A 21,868-nucleotide genomic window follows, 5' to 3' on the forward strand; every position below is an offset into this window, starting at 1 on the left:
TTGCTGCTTACCGCTGGAGCCAAGCCAGAACACACAGCTCTGTCTCCGGCAAACACAAAGGTAATGCCCACTCTGGCTTCAGTGCTGGAGCTCCCGGCTGCTGCCGCTACTAGCGCTCACTCCTAAAGTAGCGCCAGAGAGACTCCCAGCATGAGCACTGTTGGGGGAACTGCAGACTGGACTCTGCACTGCGCCAGCACCCCTATATCCCCCGCAGCACGAGCATCCCTACCGCACCTAACTGCCACTGGCCACCTAACTGCCACTGGTCAGAGCTCATGCCATTTCTGGCACTTTCTAAACTACCTCGTGCCGCTGCACTGGCTAATACTCCAAACCTATATGTTCACAATACAGAAATGTAATTACATACATTTATATTATTTACATTCATTTCTCTTTAATGATTATAGTATAATCCTATTATTAAACATTCAGATAATTTATATATTAACTCTTGTGTGTGTCCTGTACCACTGGCCTATATTCATGTATTTTTTTAGCCATAAATTCATATGGCTACATTCTCCCCCTGGTGATCTCATTATTAAACAGGTCACCACAAAATTCCTATTTATGCATAAGGGCATCCACTTCTCCCTTCCTCATGATATCCAAAGTAGGGCCAGGAGAGTACAATATTAGGATTTACAACTCTAGGAGTGTTCCTGGGATTCCCTAATTGATCATATGTAAAGATAAGAGGGGGCCTTAATCGTCACTTAAGCCTTTCTAAAATACTTTCCCTTCCACTATAAAGAATGCTTTCTGCCATATCCTTCTCATTATTTCCAAAAGAATTGTTATCAGGAGAAATAAATTCTTCTTCCATGGGATCAGGATAACAAAGGTCATGTGAGCTATATCCTTCAGGTTCAGAAAGTAATAGATTATCATTCACGCAATCTTTGTAGTAACAGCCAGGATCTTTCCCATCCTCCTCATTTCCTTCGCTATCCTCCTCCAGTGGCTGGTCCTTACTTCGTTCTATTTGCTGACTTACAGTGGGAGAGTTTGTCTTCCTTAACAAATTTATCCATTCGTACATCTCGCCCTATAGGGAGTATGTTCTGTCTATGATAGGTAAGTATGATATCAGATCCATCCTCAGGCTTAAGCCGGTAAACTGGTAGACCCGAGAATTTCTCTATTATTACATATGGATTTTCTCTCCATCGATTTGCAATTTTTAATTTCTTTGGTTGTCCTAAATGTCTGATGAGTACTCTATCACCTGGAGATAATTCCTGATCTCTGACCTTCCTGTCATAATAGGTTTTGTTTTTCTCTCCAAGCTTTCTAGTTGTCTCATTAGCTAGATCATATGTTTTATTCAACTCCTCTCTTAACTCACGGACATACTGAGTGTGGGAAGTAGAAGTCCTTCAACCAGGAGAGATCCCCATACAGATATCAATTGGTAATTTGGCCTCTCTCCCAAACATCAAAAAGTAAGGTGTCATTCCAGTAACTTCATTCTTGGTACAGTTGTACACATGTACCAATTTACTTATAAACTGTTTCAATTTGTACTTATCTAAGGGATTTAGAGTCCCTAACATGTTTAACAAAGTACGATTGAATCTCTCCGGCTGGGGATCACCCCGAGGGTGGTACGGAGTAGTCCTAGATTTGGAAATGCCACAGACATAACACAGTTCCTTTATCAGACGGCTCTCGAAGTCCCTGCCCTGATCCGAATGTATTCTGTTAGGTAGTCCATAGTGTATGAAGAACTTATCCCAAAGGGTTCTTGCTACTGTAAAAGCTTTTTGATTTGAAGTTACATAGGCTTGTGCATACCTGGTAAAGTGATCAGTGACAATCAGTACGTTGCATTTCTTTCCTTTTTCTACTTCTAAAGTCAGATAATCAATGCACACCAGATCCATCGGTCCATTACTCTGAATATTTACTAAAGGAGCTGTACGAGTAGGCAAGGATTTATGTACAACACAATTTCCGCAGTTCTTACAATAATTCTCAATCTCACCCCTCATTTCTGGCCAATAAAATCTATCCGAAATTAGTCCTAAGGTTTTTTCAAAACCCAGGTGTCCATGATTGTCATGTAATGCCTGTAGGATAACTGGACGTAGTTTCTTTGGTAAGACTATCTGAAGGGATTTTCTTTCCTTTGTGGTTTTAGCATTCCTGCATAACAATCCATTTTTGAAAACTAAGGGCCTGATTCAGACCCACTCGTGAGCGGCTGTCCGCTCGCAAGTGGGTCGATGTTATGGACTGAGCATGCGCACGACGGAGGGAGCTCCGTCGTGCGCATGCGCCAGACGCGACGAGCGAAGGAAAGTCCTTCACTCGTTGTGTCTGATCAAAGGGGGCGTGCTGTCGATGTTGATTGACAGCACGCCCCCTTTGGTAGGCGTGCCGGGGGCATGCCTCCCTGATGGGGGCGTTCCCACGGGAACGCCTCCTGTCAGAAGCCGGCCCACTGACATCACTAGTGATGTCAGTGGGAGTGATTTTGGCTCTGATAGAGCCAAAATCACTCCGGAGCTTGCGGTTGAAAACCTCAACCGCAGGCTCCGGCTCGCAATTTCGATGGTCGCGATGGTCTCGACCATCGCGGCCATCAAAATGCACGCTCGTATAGCCTGTGGGTGGTGACCCACAGCTATACGAGCGTTCAGAAGGACGCTCCATTTTCATGGAGGCCGGCCCTCATTCAGAGCGTGCGCTCTGCTCAGAGCGTACGGCTCTGAATGAGGGCCTAAGTTTTTCCATTGCCGCAATAATAATTGCACCTCCTGTGTCCATGGTTGGCACCTTGGAAGGTGAGTATTCTGGATCATCTGCATCTGTGCTATGACATGTCTAATACTGGGATCATGTTGTTGTTCTTCAATTAATTGCTGATGTTTCATTCTTGGTACTCCCTCCAACTCTACCAGACTAAGCCAGCAATAAGAAAGTGGTATAGCTGCTCCCGTTGCACCTAGACTGCTTATTAGTTCTTGCCCTCCATTTCCCACTTTCATCATCCGACACATTCCTTTTATATCTCCTGCAGGAACTTCTACCCACTCCTCCTCATTGAAACTCGCAGACTGATTAGGAATTCGTGATAGCGAGTCAGCATCTATATTGTTTATACCTGGCCTATATTTCAGTTTAAAATTGTACAAGGCCAATGCTGATAACCACCTGTGTCCCGTTGCATCCAGTCGGGCAGTGGTTTGAATGTATGTTAATGGGTTATTATCAGTCAGCACTTCAAAAAACACTCCGTATAAATAGTCATGGAATTTTTCAACGATACACCACTTTAACGCTAGAAACTCTAGTTTGTGAGTGGGATATCTTTTTTCACTTTTTGAAAGTCCCCGACTGACGAAAGAGATAGGCCTCATTTCTTCTTGTTGTTTTTGATACAGTACTCCCCCTATCCCCCCTTGAGAGGCATCAGTGTGAAGGGTATACGGTAGATTAGGGTCTGCATTTGCTAACACAGGTGCTTGAGTTAAACAATTTTTAAGCTTCCGAAAAGCCCCTTCACATTCCTGTGTCCACCGATCTCCAAATGGTTCATTAGGCCGGTGATATGATTCAGAGTTATTATTTTTCTTTCCCGACTCTCCTAATTTAGTGTTCTTCACAGGGGGGTAACCTTTTGTCAAATCAGTTAATGGTTTGGCAATGGTTGAATACTGTGGCACAAATCTGCGATAGTATCCACAGAAACCTAAAAATGACCGCAGTTCCTTTAATTTTGTAGGATGGGGCCAATTATTTACTGCCTCGACCTTGGGTGGGTCTGTAGCTATCCCGTTATGACTAACGATGTGTCCAAGGTACTTTACTGAGGATTGACACAGATGACATTTATCCACCGACAATTTTAGTCCTCCTTCTATTAGCCGATCTAGAACTTTGAGTAAACGAGTGTTATGTTCCTCCAAAGTACTGCCAAACACGATGATGTCGTCAAGGTAAACTATTACTTCCCTATAGTTCATATCTCCAACGATTCTGTCCATTGTCCTCTGAAATGTAGCTGGGGCTCCCTTGATTCCTTGCGGCATCATCAAAAACTCAAAGAACCCCAACGGACAAATAAAAGCGGTCTTTTCTCTATCATTGGGACTCATAGGTATCTGATAAAATCCGCTCCTGAGGTCCAAAACGGAGAACCAGTTGCTTCCCTGGAGACAATCCAAAGCCTCATCTATTCGAGGCACTGTATATTGGTCAGGTACAGTTCGCTGATTAAGAGTCCTATAGTCTATACACATCCTTACTTTTCCACTTTTCTTTCTGGCCACCACAATAGGGGATGCATAGGGACTACGAGACTCTATAATCACCTGATTCTCTAGCAATCCTTTCAGATGATGCCAGACATCATCGAAATCAGCAGGCGCTATTCTGAGGGAACTCTCTCAGAACGGGGTTTCATCATTAAGTCTGATACTATGCTCAACCCCTTTGGCTTTACCGAAATCCCAGTCTCCAGCAGAAAAAACCTGGGCCCTCTTCTGTATTTCAGTTATTAATTCTTCTTGTTTAATAATAGGAATATCACTTCCTTGGAAACAAGCAATAAATTGATAAGACTCTTCCCCCTTTTCTACTTGTAGAGTCAAAACATGGGATCCAGACCCTCTATCCTCATTTTTGCACCACTCTGAGAGGCAATGGTATAGTTTGGTGTTAGTACCCACGATTATGGGTAAATTATCTCTCCTTTCTGAGATTTCAGGGCAAATTAATGCAACAAATGGTACATGTAATTTCCCTTCTACTGGGTCTGTGATTTCCAAAGTCACCTGTACGTATCCTAATATGGGTACTTCTCTGCACTCAGTCCCCAAATGACTAATCCATTTAATGGCTGAATTTGAACTTCAGACAAGTTTTCATTATACCAAGATTCAAAAATGATAGAGACCTGTGAGCCACTATCCAACAGAATTTCACACGGATGTCCATTTATTCTTGCTGACATCATGGGGGAGGGTCCCATTAAACCATCAGGTAGGATCTCACTCCACCATGTACTCCCCATGGCACTCAAGCTAATTTCTAGGGGGCCTGTGTGGGGTCACAGACCTCCCCCGGCCGTTTCCCGGCCTGCTACAGTCACTATTACCAAGAGTACCAGAGGTGTTATTGTTCATTCCAGGGTTCTGACTGCATTGATATGCTCGATGCCCCATCTGTCCACATCTAAAGCATCCTCTAGTTACAGGCCTAACCCCTCTACCCATACCTCTACTAGGCATTAATGAAGATACTCCTCTGGGAGGGGGCATTGAAGTTTGGGAAATTATGAATTGGTCAATTTTTTTATTCTGCTCCTCCATTAGCTTAATTATTTTTTCTTCAAATGACTGTTGTTCAAGAGCAGGTACCACTACCTTAACTTTCTTTATTGTACGTTCCCGCATATCTATGAGCATTTCATCCTGTTTTATCTCCTTCATAAGCTCATTAAAAGAGGGTGGGGTTTTCTTAATTTTGGAGCATCTAATTTTTTGTGCCACTGGGTCAGTGGTCAAAGCACCCCTCTAAAGTTGTTTCATTCGATTTTCATCGATATCCTCTTTTTTTAATCCCTCTTTCTCTATTGTTTTATACAGCAATTTATCTAGTCTAAATAGATATACACTTAATTTCTCCCCAGGTTCCTGAAAAGTATGGTGCAACCTGGAAATGAGATCTCCCACATCTTCCAGGGTTCCGTAGGCATAGTCCAATGCCTCGAAATAAGTTTCAATAGTGGCGTCTGGATTACTACGCCGGGTGGCCTGTATAACTCCCATTGCAGGTCCCCTAAGGCTCTCCACCACTCTTTGTTTCTTAATATAGTCGGGACATTTCCACTCCTCGGTTTGTTGTATGGCCGCCTCCCTCCAGGCTTCAAAAGTTTCCTCTCCTACGGGAACTGGTTGAATGCCTGAAAAGATTCTTAGTCTACGATAGCTGCCTTCATAGTGCCACCTTTCTAGTTGAGTTACAACCCTATCTATTATGGTCTCAAATTGGCTTCCTAATTTTTCATTATTTATGATACTATCCTTTTCTCCATTATTCCCCTGGTCAACATTATCTCCAACAGAATTTGGGTCAAATAATAAGGGAGATGATTCAGCCTCTTCATCTTCTCCACTACTAGGCCAAATAATATTCCATCTCCTTCCTGACATGCTGTCCGCCACCATCATCATTGGGATTAGATTTGGGTCTAAATCTCTTTCAGTCTCTATCAATATTACGCACACCAATCCCAAATCTCCCCTCCATTTATCTATAATATGTGGCTGTATAACCCCATATAATGATTTTACTTGTTTTGTAATATAGTCATCAGTAAATTCTGAAAAGTTTCCCCCTACTCCAAAACACTGTTTAGGGTTTACTCCTTTCCTATGGCACCATGCCCTTAAATCTGCTCCGCTAAAATACTCCATTTCTCCTGAGTGTAGATCTCAGCTCAGTGCCTCCAAATGTAGCCCCACCAATTCTAAGGATGGTAGCTATATATGTATATATTTTATCCTTATATTGTGTGCCTCCACCTAGGCTATTTTATAAGGGCTATCCTAGGGTTGCCCTAATATATAATTTGTATAATGAAATGTTTTGTTTGGATTCAAATATTTACACAGTACTTATAAATCGACATTTATACATTGCACTTAAATCAACACCTGTCTCCTTTCTTCCTTCACAGCTTCCCGATGAAAGACGTCCATCAGATACCTTAAGGTAAGTAGTTCTATACACGGTTATTGTTTTTATACATATATTGTCATCATATATCAGGCCTTACAAAGTATACGCATAAATATACAGGTAATATCACAATACAATTCCCATGAACATTCCCTCCCCATGCAATAAATCCGCTATACTGTAATGAAACTATACTGATGGATTTCTGTAAATAACATTCCCAGTTAAAATATATAATAGTCAATTCCGTGAAGAGAATATATGAAGATGAGTCTATATCAAGAGTCCTGTCTCTTCAACTAAAATGTCTTAGTCCTAAAGAGTAGAATCCAGGATTATCCTAGGCAAAAGAATAAGTTTATAGGATGAGCCCCAGATTTATCCAAGTTTATGCATCCTTTTAGGGCTTATATATATGTACGAAAATCCTCTGACTCTGTAACTTACATAAAGATATACATATAAGTCTCTAGAGTGTAGTAGCCAGTGCTTTATCTACTGCAATACTCCTATTCTGAATTCCAAACTTGAGATCAGAATTCACACTGTACTATAGACGGGTAAAGTCTTGCTACAATTGTATCCTTCTTCTATCTGATACTTTTCTCCTGCGTTGGCTATACAGGTGCATATAGCAGTATTATATCCCTTAATTCATAGTGCCTTGCTGACAAGAAAGGGATTCTCTCTGATATATCCCCTGCTGTATACTTATAAATTATGCCAGTCTGCTTTACTAATGATGCTTGTAAGTGTGGTGTGGGGTTTTATAGTACTCACAACCACTCTGGATAGCTGTCAGGGACTGAAAGGGTTACACTGTATCAACTGCTGAGGCGCTGGCTACACTCCGTAGCTCTCAGGCTGTCAGCGTATCTCCAGCTCCTGCTCACACATCAGGGTCCGCCTCTCCTTCTCTCCGCCTCCTGCGTGACCTCAGATCAGGGGATGCCCCTTCCGATGATGCGGCTTTCTGTTGCTGCTTACCGCTGGAGCCAAGCCAGAACACACAGCTCTGTCTCCGGCAAACACAAAGGTAATGCCCACTCTGGCTTCAGTGCTGGAGCTCCCGGCTGCTGCCGCTACTAGCGCTCACTCCTAAAGTAGCGCCAGAGAGACTCCCAGCATGAGCACTGTTGGGGGAACTGCAGACTGGACTCTGCGCTGCGCCACCACCCCTATATCCCCTGCAGCACGAGCATGCCTACCGCACCTAACTGCCACTGGCCACCTAACTGCCACTGGTCAGAGCTCATGCCATTTCTGGCACTTTCTAAACTACCTCGTGCCGCTGCACTGGCTAATACTCCAAACCTATATGTTCACAATACGGAAATGTAATTACATACATTTATATTATTTACATTCATTTCTCTTTAATGATTATAGTATAAACCTATTATTAAACATTCAGATAATTTATATATTAACTCTTGTGTGTGTCCTGTACCACTGGCCTATATTCATGTATTTTTTTAGCCATAAATTCATATGGCTACATGATGGAGGATGAGAATGACAAAGGGAGTAGTTTATCTGGACATAAAGGGAGGGTGCTCTCCATACCACTGCATACTCATGTCAGCTAGAGTATGTTGCACTCCCCTTGCCTTAACCACTCTGGTGTCAGTAAATATGCACCTCCAGTTTGTATTTAAGCTGGAGTTAGTAGTTATGTAGTGTTCATTCTAGCACTCTGCATGTAATCAATGAGGAGGGCATATATTAATTTACAAGGGCAATAGTTTAGATGTAATTTACAGCTACAACTACAGTAGCCATAGTGATATATCAAGTCTATTAATCTGTAATTTCACAAAATGTTTGGTATACCCCCTTGTTCTGCGCTGCTGACACTTTGTGGTGCCCTATAAATGAAAGTTAATAATAGTTATTATTATTCTCATTATTATTATAATTTATGTTAATGACCCCAAATCATTCAAGGTTTGAGAACGTGTTTTATTCCAATTCAGCAGCAAATTTTGAAAACCAGACCCCAACTTTACAGGAGCCAGGAAAACGGTAACAAAACTCAAAAACAGGTAGGGAAAAACAGCATACAGTAGTATGACAACATTAATAGAATATTTAACTTCTATCTAACGAAAATCAATTAAATGCATCGTGTATGTATGTGTGGGTGCATAACTGTGATATTGTGTGTATATATATATACTGTATATTATATATATATATATATATATATATATATATATATATGTATGTGTACATATATATTAGCTACTTGTGGGATGTCTTCAATGCCAGTGTGTGTGTGTGTGTATGAGTGAAGACAAAGCAAAGTCAGTATATGATGCGGCAAAAAAGTATACAAAGCTTTAACACACAGGAGCTAGAACCTAACAATACTATACAAATATTCCATGCCAGACCACTGGGTAGATATTGAAAATATATAAATCAATCACATAACCGGCTTTGATAAAAGATAGATATATTACCGAAAGGCATCAGTAGGTGTGAGAACGTACGATATCAAAGAGGTCCCTGAATTGCCACTTTCTTCTAACAGATATGTCTCCTTACATTTATAAGCTGGTAAAGCTCAAAATCAGATGGATTTATGTACTGTATGCTGTCATATTCAGGTTTGCTACATGCTTTTCTTGATTTTAATTTCTGTAAGTGAATTATAAAATATAAATTTAAATGTACTTGGTGGTGTTTTACTATATACAATTATTTTTGTTTCTGAGGATCCGAAAACATTGCATAGTTTCTAGAAGGAGGAAAGGAGTTATTTTGTGAGTTGAGATATACACAGCGCTAAAAAGTGAAGTACATTTGATCTTCATTGAAAGATATACAAAGTGACTTTCGACTGCATAAGAGTGGTCATGCTGGCAAGAAACTCCACACACTGCTACAGCCTGGACCGGACATGGACCGAATGACATGACTAAGGGGTCTATGTACTAAGCAGTGATAAGAGACAGAGGGCCTGATTCAGAGCCGCTCGTAAGCGGATGCTCGTTCGCTCCGAGCGATGTTCGCACATCTGCGCATGCGTATGGGTTTTAGTACGCATGCGCGAACCAGTCAGTGCAGCCGAAAATCGTGTGCACGCAAAATAGCGAATGCCTGCTAATTTGAGTGACAGGATGAGGCGTTTGTGGGTTGTAACAGGGGAAGGTGCTTGAAAACGGGGAGTGGAGATCCGAACGCAGGCATGCCAAAAGGTCAAGACGGGCGTTTTAAGGGTGTGCATAATTAACAAAGCAGCGTCATCGACCACGTCAGTTGGGTGTCTTTTAGCCAGAACTGCTCGCATGATTGCGGTAGGAAAATGCAACCACATGAATAGCGAGTTCATTCGCCTTTCGATGTACTCGATTAATCTAATAAATAGCGGAGATGACGTATGATGCGAGCGGCCAGGGGGCGTTTTTTACAAAAAAACGTCCGCATGTTTTGTTTGCTCATTCAGACATAGAGGCGTCAACAGACCGCAAAGAGCTAACGGTCAATTTAAATAGCCAGCCCCTTTTTCTGGACGAGCGAGTGCAAATAGCGGCCGGCTCTGAATCAGGCCCAGAGTGAAAAGTGATAAGGTGCCAGCCAATCAGCTCCCAACTGTCATTTTTCAAACACAGCCTGTGAGATGGCAGTTGGGAGCTGATTGGCTGGCACCTTATCACTTACTTATCACTTTTCACTCTGTCTCTTATCACTGCTTAGTACATAGACCCCTAAATACTCTTGTGCTAGTTAAATACTGTAGACAGTCCTTCCAAGATAAGAGTGCCCCCCAGCTAACATTTGTATTAAACTTTACAAATTGAAAGGTGGTGCACATAAACTAAGTGAGAAGAAAAAGAAACTACTGGCTTCAGAAGCAGAAAAGGGTACTAAGTTGACCAACCTTTTTAAATACTGCTAGTAGTGGGCCTTCAACGGCACAGAAAACAGCACCAACAGATGAAAGAGAAGAGGATTACAGCTGCAGTTTATCTGGGACCTTTAGAAATAACACCGGCATCAAAAGAAAGAAGACAATAAGAAACTGCAAGCTACATTGCAGAATGGCCTACTGCAACCTACACATTGATAGAAGGAAGAACAGAGGAATCAGAGAGCTCTTCCTCTGACGTGGAACTCAAAACTCAGAGGACAGAAACAGAGTTATCCATGGGAACATTGGATAGCCTGCATGCAAATGACAATGCAAATATTTTTGATAGGCTAAAGGAAAATGAGACATCTTTCTTTTTTTCAGTCACATCCAATACAACCAATGAATGATGACTCTCCGTTTTGCAGCTAAAAAGGTAAGTCTACGGAAAAATGGTTCTCAACATTCTTGGATATCCTATAGCAAGTCATCAAATGCACTATACTGCATAATATGCTTGGCATATAGCAAGTCTAATGAAGATAGTGTTTTATAGATGGATTGAAAGACTGGATGCATACCTACCAACACATCAACACGAGATCAGCAAACATCACATTACTTGTGCAGAGGCTCATATGCAAGCTTTGAAGCACAAAGACATTGGAGAATTACTGTTTTCAGAGCAAACGCAAAAGAGAAAAGAGTAGATTAAAAATAACATACACGTAATGGAAAGGGTTGTTGAAGTTATCAAACTGATTGGTAAATGAGGTTTGAGCTTCTGAGGAAGCAAGTCTGAAGCAACATATGCATTGGATGATTCACGATTACACCATGGGAATTTTCAAGAATTGCTGATTGTACTCAGCAAATATGATCAGGTGTTGAAGAGATATTTAGACAAAATAGTAACTAAAAAGTCAGCAGGCACACAGATTGGGAAGTAAAGGGCATGGACGTTTATTAACATCTCTATATAAAAAACAAGCAAACAATGTCATCCAGGTGATTGCTTGCTTAATTAAGAAGACTGTTGCAGATGAAGTAAGGAAAGCTGGTATGTATTCTGTACATCTGGACACAATGCAAGATATTTCAGCAAGGGATCAAATGTACCATTATAATTCGGTATGTGGACAAACTAAAAGGCATCCAGGAAAGACTGCTGGCTGTTGTCAATTGTACAGATTCCCCGGGGAGAGGAATCTGAAGTTCCTTGAACTTTTGAAGGGAGTACAGGAGGCAAATGGTTTGGATCTAGGTCGCTGCATTGTTAATGCAACAGTTGGAGCTGCAAATATGCAAAGGATATACAATGGCTTTTCTACGTGGCTTATCAATGAATCACCATGACAAGTGCAGGTGTGGTGTTATAGCCATATATTAAATCTTAATGATGCAATGTGGTCACCAATTGCTGCAACATAGGATTTCTATTTTTTTAAGGAATCTTCTAAAAGAATGGATATATGGGATCAGATGAGTGGACAGAGCGACGCTGGACAACATTGCCGGCTGCAAGCAATTGGAGAAACACGTTGGTGGTCAAAGGATGCTGCAGTGAGCAAAATATTTGGATCATTTGAGAATCCAAGAATTTCCATGTATGCCTATCTTCCAGCTTCCGCATCTCGTTCCAAGAAATGTAGCATACTATCTTTTGCAGATACAGCGAAACACCACAAAAAGTGTACTAGAGACACTAGGCTGCGACTTTAACTGCACAGGAATTAGTTTTAAATATATACATGTAGCAGATGAAGCACAATGTAACTTGGTGTGAGAAAAAGCTGCAGGCACTGCATTATATCACCTTGTATGCAGATTATGGGCCCTAATTATCAATATTATTTTTACTAACAATATGTGCAAAAAGGGTCTTTTCACATTATTTTAGTATCACATAAATTTATTAAAGGGCAATTTATTTATTTATTTATTACCAGTTATTTATATAGCGCACACATATTCTGCAGTGCTTTACAGAGAATATTTGTCCATTCACATTAGTCCCTGCCCCAGTGGAGCTTACACTCTATATTCCCTATCACATGCGCACACACACTAGAGTTAATTTGTGTTGGGAGCCAATTAACCTACCAGTATATTTTTGGAGTAATTAGAGTAGTTTTCATGAAAAACTACTTTATGCTCTTTAATTCGCATATATTTAGTAAGCAGATCACATTTTCCACACTTGTAATGGGAAATGCGATCTGCCTGAGATTTACTAAAAATATCTTGATAAAAAATACCGGGGGAAAGCCCTGTGATAATAACACCACCTGGAGATGGCATTATCCAGGGTTTCCCCCGGTTCCCCGATTCCTTCTCTGCTCTGACAGGCAGAGCAGAGCCAGGAGCTGGCCCCAATGATCAGCTGTGTGGTCTAAATAGCCCACAGGCTGATTATTGTAAAATAAAAAGTAAAAAAAACAAACACATACCTACATCCAGGGACTGGTGATCGGTGCTCCGGTGATGTCCTCTGGGCCTCCGGTCAGCTGGTCTCCCAGTTTCTGCACTGTGACCCTGGTCAGCTGCTGCATAGGACAGCTGATGGGGTCACAGTGCAGGAGACAGACGACTAGCTGACCATGGCCCCAGAGCACTACACCAGCGCACTGATCACCAAGGTTAAGTGTAAGTGAGTGAGGGGGGGGGGTGTTGGTGAGTCACCGTTGCATGTGCAGACACCTCACTGTATTTTTGCAAAGAATACAGTGAGAAGACTGTGGAGGGGATTCGCAGGGACAGAGCTTTATCACAAGCTCTGTCCCTGCAAGGGATTTTTGATAAATCCCTGTGATATTTCCTTAATCCGTAATGTAAATTTAGGCGGAAATATCACACTACAACCGCATATTAAATGTGCACCAAGAGGGGCTGTTTGGCACAACTGAAACCACAGTATATGAGGACACATCTGTATTCTTATTAACATATACAGCCTGATTCAGAGACGCATGCAATGCCAATGTTACCATAGTTGAGTTATTTTTCAACTGTGCAAGTGCAAAAATGATGAAAAATTTGTACGACACGTACTACACATAGGACCTCATTCAGAGCCGCACTCAAAATGCGAGCGATCACTCTAAATGAGGGCAGCCGCTTCTACTTTAAAATCCGGCCTCCTGGCCGCTCGCGAGTGACCAGGTGATGGTCGCGATGGTCAAAACCTCTCATGGCGTCAAGTCTCTCTTTGCCTTCTTTGATGACTTGACCCATGCAAATGGCATCCTCCTGGATGGGCAGCATTTTGTGATACCTTATGGTATATAGGGCACCAGAGGTGTAAACCACCATATTGCCGGCTAAGGTTGTCCTGTTTTGGACTTTTATGGCTACTGACATTGAGCAATTTGTCACTGCATGTACTGCTGCAATGATTTATATCATGCCAAGGAACTGATCACTCTCCATGAGTTTCCTGACCTTCCTTGGTCCATTGATGATGCAGATCTCTTTGAATGGAGGGGAAGAGCACTTGTGACCACAAGTTGAGAATATCGTACACAATGCTCTACATGGGGGTCGGCAGCAGTACACATGGGAGAATAGGTGAGCATTATACGCATGCACATCACTAAGTAACATAGGCAGGCCCGCAAAGAGCCGCAGCCACACCCCCTTCCCGAAAAAAAAAAGTTTTGCAGCGCTGTGGATAGGGGGCGCTCTGAGCCCCTCAGCCCGGCTCAAAGCCAGGGGGGGCGCGATCAGTGTGATCGCTCCCCCCACAGGCATAGGAGACAGCTGTGGCTGCTGCTCAGCAGCCACGAGCAGTCTCCACTGCAGCTCAGCACACGCCATGTGCTGGGCTGCTGTGAGCGAGGGGGGGGCGGCACCGGGCCCCTCAGGAAGCCCGTGCCCTGGTAATCTGTACCCGCTCCCCCCCTCTCGGTGCCCCTGAACATAGGGGCCAGCAACAGTACACATGGGAGAAATTGGGTGTATTATACACATGCACACCACTAAGTAACATAGGGGCCAGCAGCAGTACGCATGGGTGAATAGGGGAGCATTAAATGCATACACAACACCAGGGCCGCTGATAGCCGCGCCGGTCCCAGGTGACATGGGGGTGTGGTCTAATCGCAGGAGGCGTGGTCATGCCCCCTTAGAAAAAAAAAAGAAAAAACATCATGTTTGCAGTGCCGCCTAGCGACGCTGCGGAGGTGGGCGCTGTGTGTCCCTCAGCACAGCACACAGCTAATGGGGGGGCGCGAGCATAGGAGACTGCTCCGGCTGCTGCTTTAGCAGGCTCGAGCAGTCTCCCAGTGCAGCCCAGCACATAGCAGCATGTGCTGGGCTGCTGTGACGTAAAAGGGAGGGGGAGTGGTGTCGGACGCGGTCCCCCGCTGGGCCCCTCCAGCAGGCTCGGGCCCGGGTAATTGGTACCCACTACCCCCCCCCTCTCGACACCCCTGCACAACACTACTGTATGTAACATAGGGGTCAGCAGTAGTACACATTGGAGAATAAATACACACGTTTTTCTATGCTGAACTGTGGTCCGAACCAAGCAGGGGCGGATTGGGATGGAAATATCTGAAAGCAGCCCAAATGGAGGCGGGGTCTTTTGATGGGGTGTGGTTTGTTAAGGGGCGGGATTGATCCTCATAGAGCCTGATTCTGAGTCTGAGGCAGTCACGGCCTCCCCTGCAGTTGTGTGAGGGTCTTTATGCTAATACTACTACAATGCCCTTCCCTGGTGTAAAGGACTGAGACTCCCATTGTCAGTGTCTGAAGACACTGCAATCATGCTTTGTGCATCTTTAGACGCTACCATCAGTCACAACATTGAAACATTCACCAGGTCTACGCTAGGTGCAGATCATCTGACCTGAGTATGACCTCCAGTGTGAGCAATTCAGCGTCTCTATACACAACCACTTTCAGCAACACGTCTGTGTCACTACTATAACATGCCCATACTATGCAATATCTGCATCTGATTAGCCAGCCCCATGTAACTGCCCAGGAATGTCCAACACATTTCTAATACACTTCTTTGTGCTTGCGTCTGAATCTGTGCTGCGGCTCTGTACGAACACCACAAGGCTACATGCACGGAGCAACCCAGACATAAAACATTGCACAGGTAAACCATAAAACACATTGGCCTTCACAGGAAGAAAAACAAACACTGGCCCCTACAGAAAAGAAACAAAACACATTGGTCTTAATAGGAAAAGACAAACAAATTGGTCCAAAACAGAAAACAAAATAAAAAATAATGTAAAATATTGCGTGAACAAATGAGCCTGATAAAATAAAATGTAAATTCCCCATTATTTCAATCAGACATTTTTCGGACACCATGTATCCTAAGCTATGTGCCATCTGGTTAACTAGATTATATACAGACTTATGTATACTATATAGATGGCTATATAGATTAATACATGCTCTATATAGATTCAATACAATACATTGTTATAAATGTTTGTTTTATGTATTGTTCACATTATGTTGTCTTGAGAAAGGGGATACGGTCCCCGAAACGTTGACGCTGTTATGATGTCACATTAAAGCTACTCCACAGTGGGTGTTTGATTTACTTGATACCGAAGTCTCTGAGTGCCGCCTTCATTCATTTTTTGTATATATATGTATATATATATATATATATATATATATAAATTACAATACATACAGTCCATAAAGAGATGCAGCACTCAGGGGATTTTCAATGAAGAAAATGTTCTTTAAGTCATTCCAACGTTTTGGGGAACATCTCCTGGGTGCCGCCTCTCTTTATGAACTGCATATTGGGTGAATTTAACCGGCACCAGAGTACAGTACATTGTATTACATTGGAGAGAGTGCCGGTGCCGGGCAGCATACATAATTTATATATATATATTGCACATGTGGTCCAGTTCTCCCTATAGTATAATAAACAACACCGGGTGCCCGCACAAATGAATGAATAGATTCTTCCCAAATGATGCAGCACTCCTGGATTTTCAAAGAATATTGAAGCAATGGCAGGTATGGCAACGTTTCAGTGCCTGGTTTTAATAGTACGGCACTATTGGTCTGATGAAAGTGCCATACTATTAAAACCAGGCACTGAAACACTGTATATATACATACAGTCAGGTGCATAAATATTGTGACATTGACAGATTTTTCATATTTTGGCCTCTATTCACCACCACAATGGCTTTGAAATGAAACAAACAAGATGTGCTTTAGCTGCAGACTTTCAGATTTAATTTGAGGGTAATTACATCCAAATCAGGTGAACGGTGTAGGGGGCCATACTACTGGGGGGGCCTGTTACTGGGGGGGCATACTACTGGGGGGCATACTACTGTGGGCATTGTGTAAAAGGGGCACTACTGTGTGTCGTAATATAAATAAGAGACACTACTTTATGCTGTAATGTGAATCAGGGACACTATGTGTGGTGTAATGTGAATAAGATTGTGCACTGTGACTCCTTGGGCCATAGCCCACTTTGTAAACAAGTACTCTGATTCTGCTGGCCGTACCCCTCTGAGTGGGTGCACTACTTTTCATTTCTGCCACTGCTGTGTGGCAATGTGTCATAGATGTGCTATATACTGTGGTGTCTGTGTCGTTGTGCCGCAGCTCTGTCGCTTAGTAACCAGTCAGCTCACTGCAACCTTTGGCAAATAATGTTGAAAACAATATTATAAGCTGTGAGGTGTTCTAAATTGACTGGAAATTAATGTTATTGAGGTTAATAATACTCTAGGAAGAAAAAAAAGACCAATTTTTGTGATTTTAGCTTTTTTTTGTCAATTTTTGTAAAAAAATCCAAATCCAAAGTCAGTCACTGCAGTTTGGCAAATCCAAAGCCGGACAATGAATTAGAACCAAATCCAAATCCGTCAAAATGGTCCTGCGCACATCCCTAATATATATACTCATACTCCCTAACAATATACCCCAGCATGGAGACAGAGTGCAGTGAGGGGAGGGTGATGCTCAGTTCAGCATGAGGGCACAGTATCATTTATGGGAATTATGGCTTCTGCTGACTTTGTGTCACCCGGCTCCAGGCACTGCTGCCGATGCCGCCGCGGGTGCAGGGGAGCCAGTGCGCTGGACGGTCAATGGTCCTGACTCCTGAGAGGCGGGCAGGAAGGGTGCAGCTTCCGGTTTGCGCTCTCGACTGAAGCGCAAATTCCAGAAGCATGGCTGTGAGCCCAGGCCGGCAGGCAGTGTGAGCTGGCCCAGCAGATAAAGTGAACTGGCCCTGCAGGGGGAAGGATGGGACCGGCCCAGCGGGAACCTTCCCACTGTCCCGGTGGCCCAATCTGCCCCTGGAACCAAGGACAGCCAATCATTATACTCCGGTCCTGTAGAGGCCATCCATGACCCCGCCACACACACCTTAGCTAACATGCACATGCTGACAATATATTGTTAATATATCTGTCCAATACGTCATCTTCTAGTGAGCCCAAGATTTTCACAAATGTTTTGAACAGTTGTTAACTAACTATATATTGCGTTCTCCATAGGAAACAATGATTACTATCAATGACCCAGTCATGCCGTATTTACATTACTGGATGGCACCACATAAAAAGGTGATATCCTTAGAACATCAGTTCACACTGATTCCTGTCCCTTTTTGGCCATATGTATTTAGATTAGCAGTATACTCCTCTTCTTTATCATAATCAGCACAAAGATAATGAGATAGGTTAACAGAAAAAATCTTGTAAATACCTAGCCATTACTTATTTGCACATAAATTATTTAAGATTTTTTCTTAAAAGTAAATTAAAATATTATTATGGTTGAATGTTCTAACGTTGTAACATATTTATTATGGTTTTTTTTAATAGAAATAATTTCTCATAATCGTTTCTCCTTTCTAAGAAATCCCTGTTTTATAATTGTTTTTCATTACTACCGAGGTTTAATTTATAATTATGATAACTGATGTGATATTTTCTTAATTTGTATTACATTTCTGCTCCTATTAAGAGCATAATAGGCATATTTTTAATACTGTATGTCATCTTTAAATATGACTTGTACTATCCAATTATCTGCATTTGATTAATAGGTACAACTATATCTGAGCAAGTAATAAACAGAAGCCCAATTTTCTGTTATGCTGTAAACGCAGCAATAATACAAATGTTCATTATATTTTATGTTGAAGTTATTATAGCACAGTGGGATGCCTATATACAATATGGGTATCCCACATGAGTGTTCATATTAGCATGATATTGCAGAGTGATTTTATCCCAAAGGCTGACAATTAAGCATGAGGGACTTTAAACCACGAGGGTTTGGAGTGTTGCCACTTTAGTATTGTGCTGGAAGTTACCCCATTAAGTTTAGTCTGTTTAGGCAGCCAATTACGGGTCGTTGTGAGGGGTTTAGGGTGTACTTAGTGTGAAGAAGCAGCCTCTTTGTTCCAGTTTTCCCACCCTCCCTCCCTTTGTTTGAATGGTTGGTTTCGTGTTTGTTGAGTGGCGGTAAAGACGGCACTTTGAGTTTTGAGTTAGTTAATGTTAATAGTTTTAGACTTAGTGGGTGCGCTCTCCTTGAGTTAGAGTAAGATGACAGCCAATTGCCCTGAACAGTTAATGGCTACACCACCTGGACAGGTAGTAAGTAAGAGGAGAATTAATCACCAATGCTTGGCTTGTGTGTGTTTGTGTGATTGTTTGATTGTCCTGTGCGTTCTTTTGTCCTGCCACCTTTATCATTAACTATAGCCAAAACTTTAATACTTGTCAAAAATAAAATTTACTTAACTGTAAACGCCAGCATTGTTGTCTGTGTTTTTATTGTTAGAAGTTTTATGTTGCATAAGTTATATTTAAAAGGTATATTAGATGGTAACATGATAATACACGTTAGTATATTAAACATACTGCATTTTCTGAAAGGTTACATGGAAATCTAGTTTGTGGCTATTTTTATGAATTGGTCACAGCCACCCACATTATATCATATTCTGCTTAGTACATTTTCTCTGCTGATGTTCTCATCTCAGTGTGATGAATCCTTGAATGTAGCTTTTTCAAAAAACACCAATTTTTATTTACACATTATTTAGACACTATGCAGATGTTTGGAAACTGAAAATATAAAATTATACACAATCTAAATGACAAGGGGCCTGATTCAGACCCACTCGCAAGCGGCTGTCCGCTCGCAAGTGGGTCTATGTTGTGCACTGCGCATGCGCACGACGGCGGGAGCTCCGTCATGCGCATGCGCCAGACGCGACGAGCGAAGGATTTTCCTTCGCTCGTTGTGTCTGATCAAAGGGGGCGTGCTGTCGATGTTGATTGACAGCACGCCCCCTTTGGTGGGCGTGCCGGGGGCGTGCCTCCCTGACGGGGGCGTTCCCAAGGGAACGCCTACCGTCAGAAGCCGGCCCACTGACATCACTAGTGATGTCAGTGGGAGTGATTTTGGCTCTGATAGAGCCAAAATCACTCGGGGCCTTGCGGTTGAAAAACTCAACCGCAGGCTCCGGCTCGCAGTGGCGATGGTCAAGACCATCGCGGCCATCAAACTGCACGCTCGTATAGGCTGTGGGTGATGACCCACAGCTATACGAGCGTCCAGGAGGACGCTCCATAATTATGGAGGGCGGCCCTCATTCAGAGCGTGCGCTCTGCTCAGAGCGTGCGCTCTGCTCAGAGCGTACGGCTCTGAATGAGGGCCAAGGAGCGTAATAAATGGAAATGATGGTTTAAGAACTCTGGGCTTGATTCAGAGATGGATGCAATGCAGATAATTACGCAGATTGAGCGATTGTTAGCCATTGCTCAGGCGTGTAAGCTGGACTGAACACGTGCAGTGATTTAATTGTGATTACGCTTGCACAGAGGATTCACTCAGAAAGTGGGTGACAGGTAGTCGCCGTTTTGGGGAGGGAAGGTGGGGTGGTTAGAGAAATGCAGGCCGGACCGTTTAAACGCCATTTTCGGGGCATGCATAAATTAGCCACTGCATCCTTGCTTGCAGCAGGAGAGCCCTCTGCGTGTCCTAGGACAAGTTGGGTCTTAACTACGTTCAATGTTTCCGGTTTGTGTGTGAGCGGTTGATGTGAGATGCTTTCAGTGTGCAATTTAATGGCAAGTGAGTCATTAGCATATTTCGCAATTTGCGATCCATGAGAAATTGCAGTTGCGTTTGCATTAGCGTTCATCTCTGGATCAGGCTCTCTGTTCAGGCTCAAGCCACTGGAATAATGTTTGTTTTATAACTGGGACACCAGGCTGTCATGTTTTATATATTACTATTAGGGATGTCCGCCGACCCCCATGTTTTAGTTTTGTATCTGTATCTCCTTGTGTTTTGAATCTGGATTTGGTTTTGCCAAAACCACCCCTTGTGTGTTTTGGTTTTGTATCTGTATTTTTTTTCTCAAATTTGATAAAAACAGCTAAAATCTCATAAAAATTTTTTTTTTTTGTTCCTACAGTATTATTAACCTCAAAAACATTCATTTCTACTCGTTTCCATTAAATTTTGACCACCTCACAGCTCACAGTATTGTTTTCATCCAGTTTAGGCCCAACATTTGCAACAAGCTAAGCTAAGCAGCACAAACACGTGGTAGTTCAACTTCCAACATGGCACATAATGAAACATATGTTTTCATTAATCAAGAGGCCTTAGGGTCTTGGAGTATGTATGTAGTTGAAGGCAGGGACAGGAAGGGTTGATTGGTAGCAAATTTATGAGGAAGGAGGGGAGAGTATGGGTGAACAATATGTTCAGAATATTTTTTTATATTAAAGGGGCATGCTGTCTATGGCCATAAACATTTCTGGACATTTTTAGCATTCAGCAACCGCATGTCAAAGATTGCAGCAGCAGTGGCAGTTCAACTTCTAACATGGAACATCAGGAAACAAATGTTTTTATTATTCAAGAGACCTGAAGGAGATGTAGTATGTATGTAGTTGAAGGCAAGAAAAGTAATATTTGATTAGTAGTGAATTTATTTACATTTTTAGATTCTGAAGAAAATTTATGAGGGAGGAGGGGAGGTATTTACAAAAATTATTTTACTCATTCACATCAGTCTTTGCTACAGAATAATCCTTGAGCGCTATGCCTGCTGCTGCTGGAGTGGATTTTCATCCCAGAAGGGGACCAGGAAGACTGCTAGTTAAAAACAATTGACTGTTAAACTACTTTAAAAAACAATTGACTGTTAAACAATCCTTTGCAAAGGGGAGCAAGTATGACAGCAGTCACCCAGCTGCATAGCGGATCACTGACACTATAACATTTATGCTGATATTAAATGTGTGTCCAATATCTGCCAGTAATTCAGTACCAAAT

The 21,868-nt window shown here is 42.4% G+C and overlaps 1 protein-coding gene and 1 pseudogene across 1 annotated transcript; one reads left to right on the forward strand and one right to left on the reverse strand.

Moving 5' to 3' along the window:
- Positions 1-5,528: 5,528 nt before the first annotated feature.
- LOC148474961 (paraneoplastic antigen Ma1 homolog) lies at positions 5,529-6,431 on the reverse strand. Its single transcript, XM_088457905.1, has one exon. It carries the CDS (start codon positions 6,429-6,431, stop codon positions 5,529-5,531), a length of 903 nt encoding a protein of 300 aa, XP_088314031.1.
- A 1,764-nt stretch (positions 6,432-8,195) lies between these two features.
- Positions 8,196-11,262, forward strand: LOC148474962 (uncharacterized; annotated as a pseudogene).
- The last annotated feature ends 10,606 nt before the right edge of the window (positions 11,263-21,868 follow it).

Source organism: Taudactylus pleione, unplaced genomic scaffold (assembly GCF_031769625.1).
Source record: "Taudactylus pleione unplaced genomic scaffold, aTauple2 ptg000792l, whole genome shotgun sequence".
NCBI lineage: Eukaryota > Metazoa > Chordata > Amphibia > Anura > Myobatrachidae > Taudactylus > Taudactylus pleione.

Bases quoted from the DNA above. Each gene is read 5' to 3' on its own strand.
- LOC148474961 (XM_088457905.1), bottom strand. From the start codon at position 6,431: ATGGAGTATTTTAGCGGAGCAGATTTAAGGGCATGGTGCCATAGGAAA.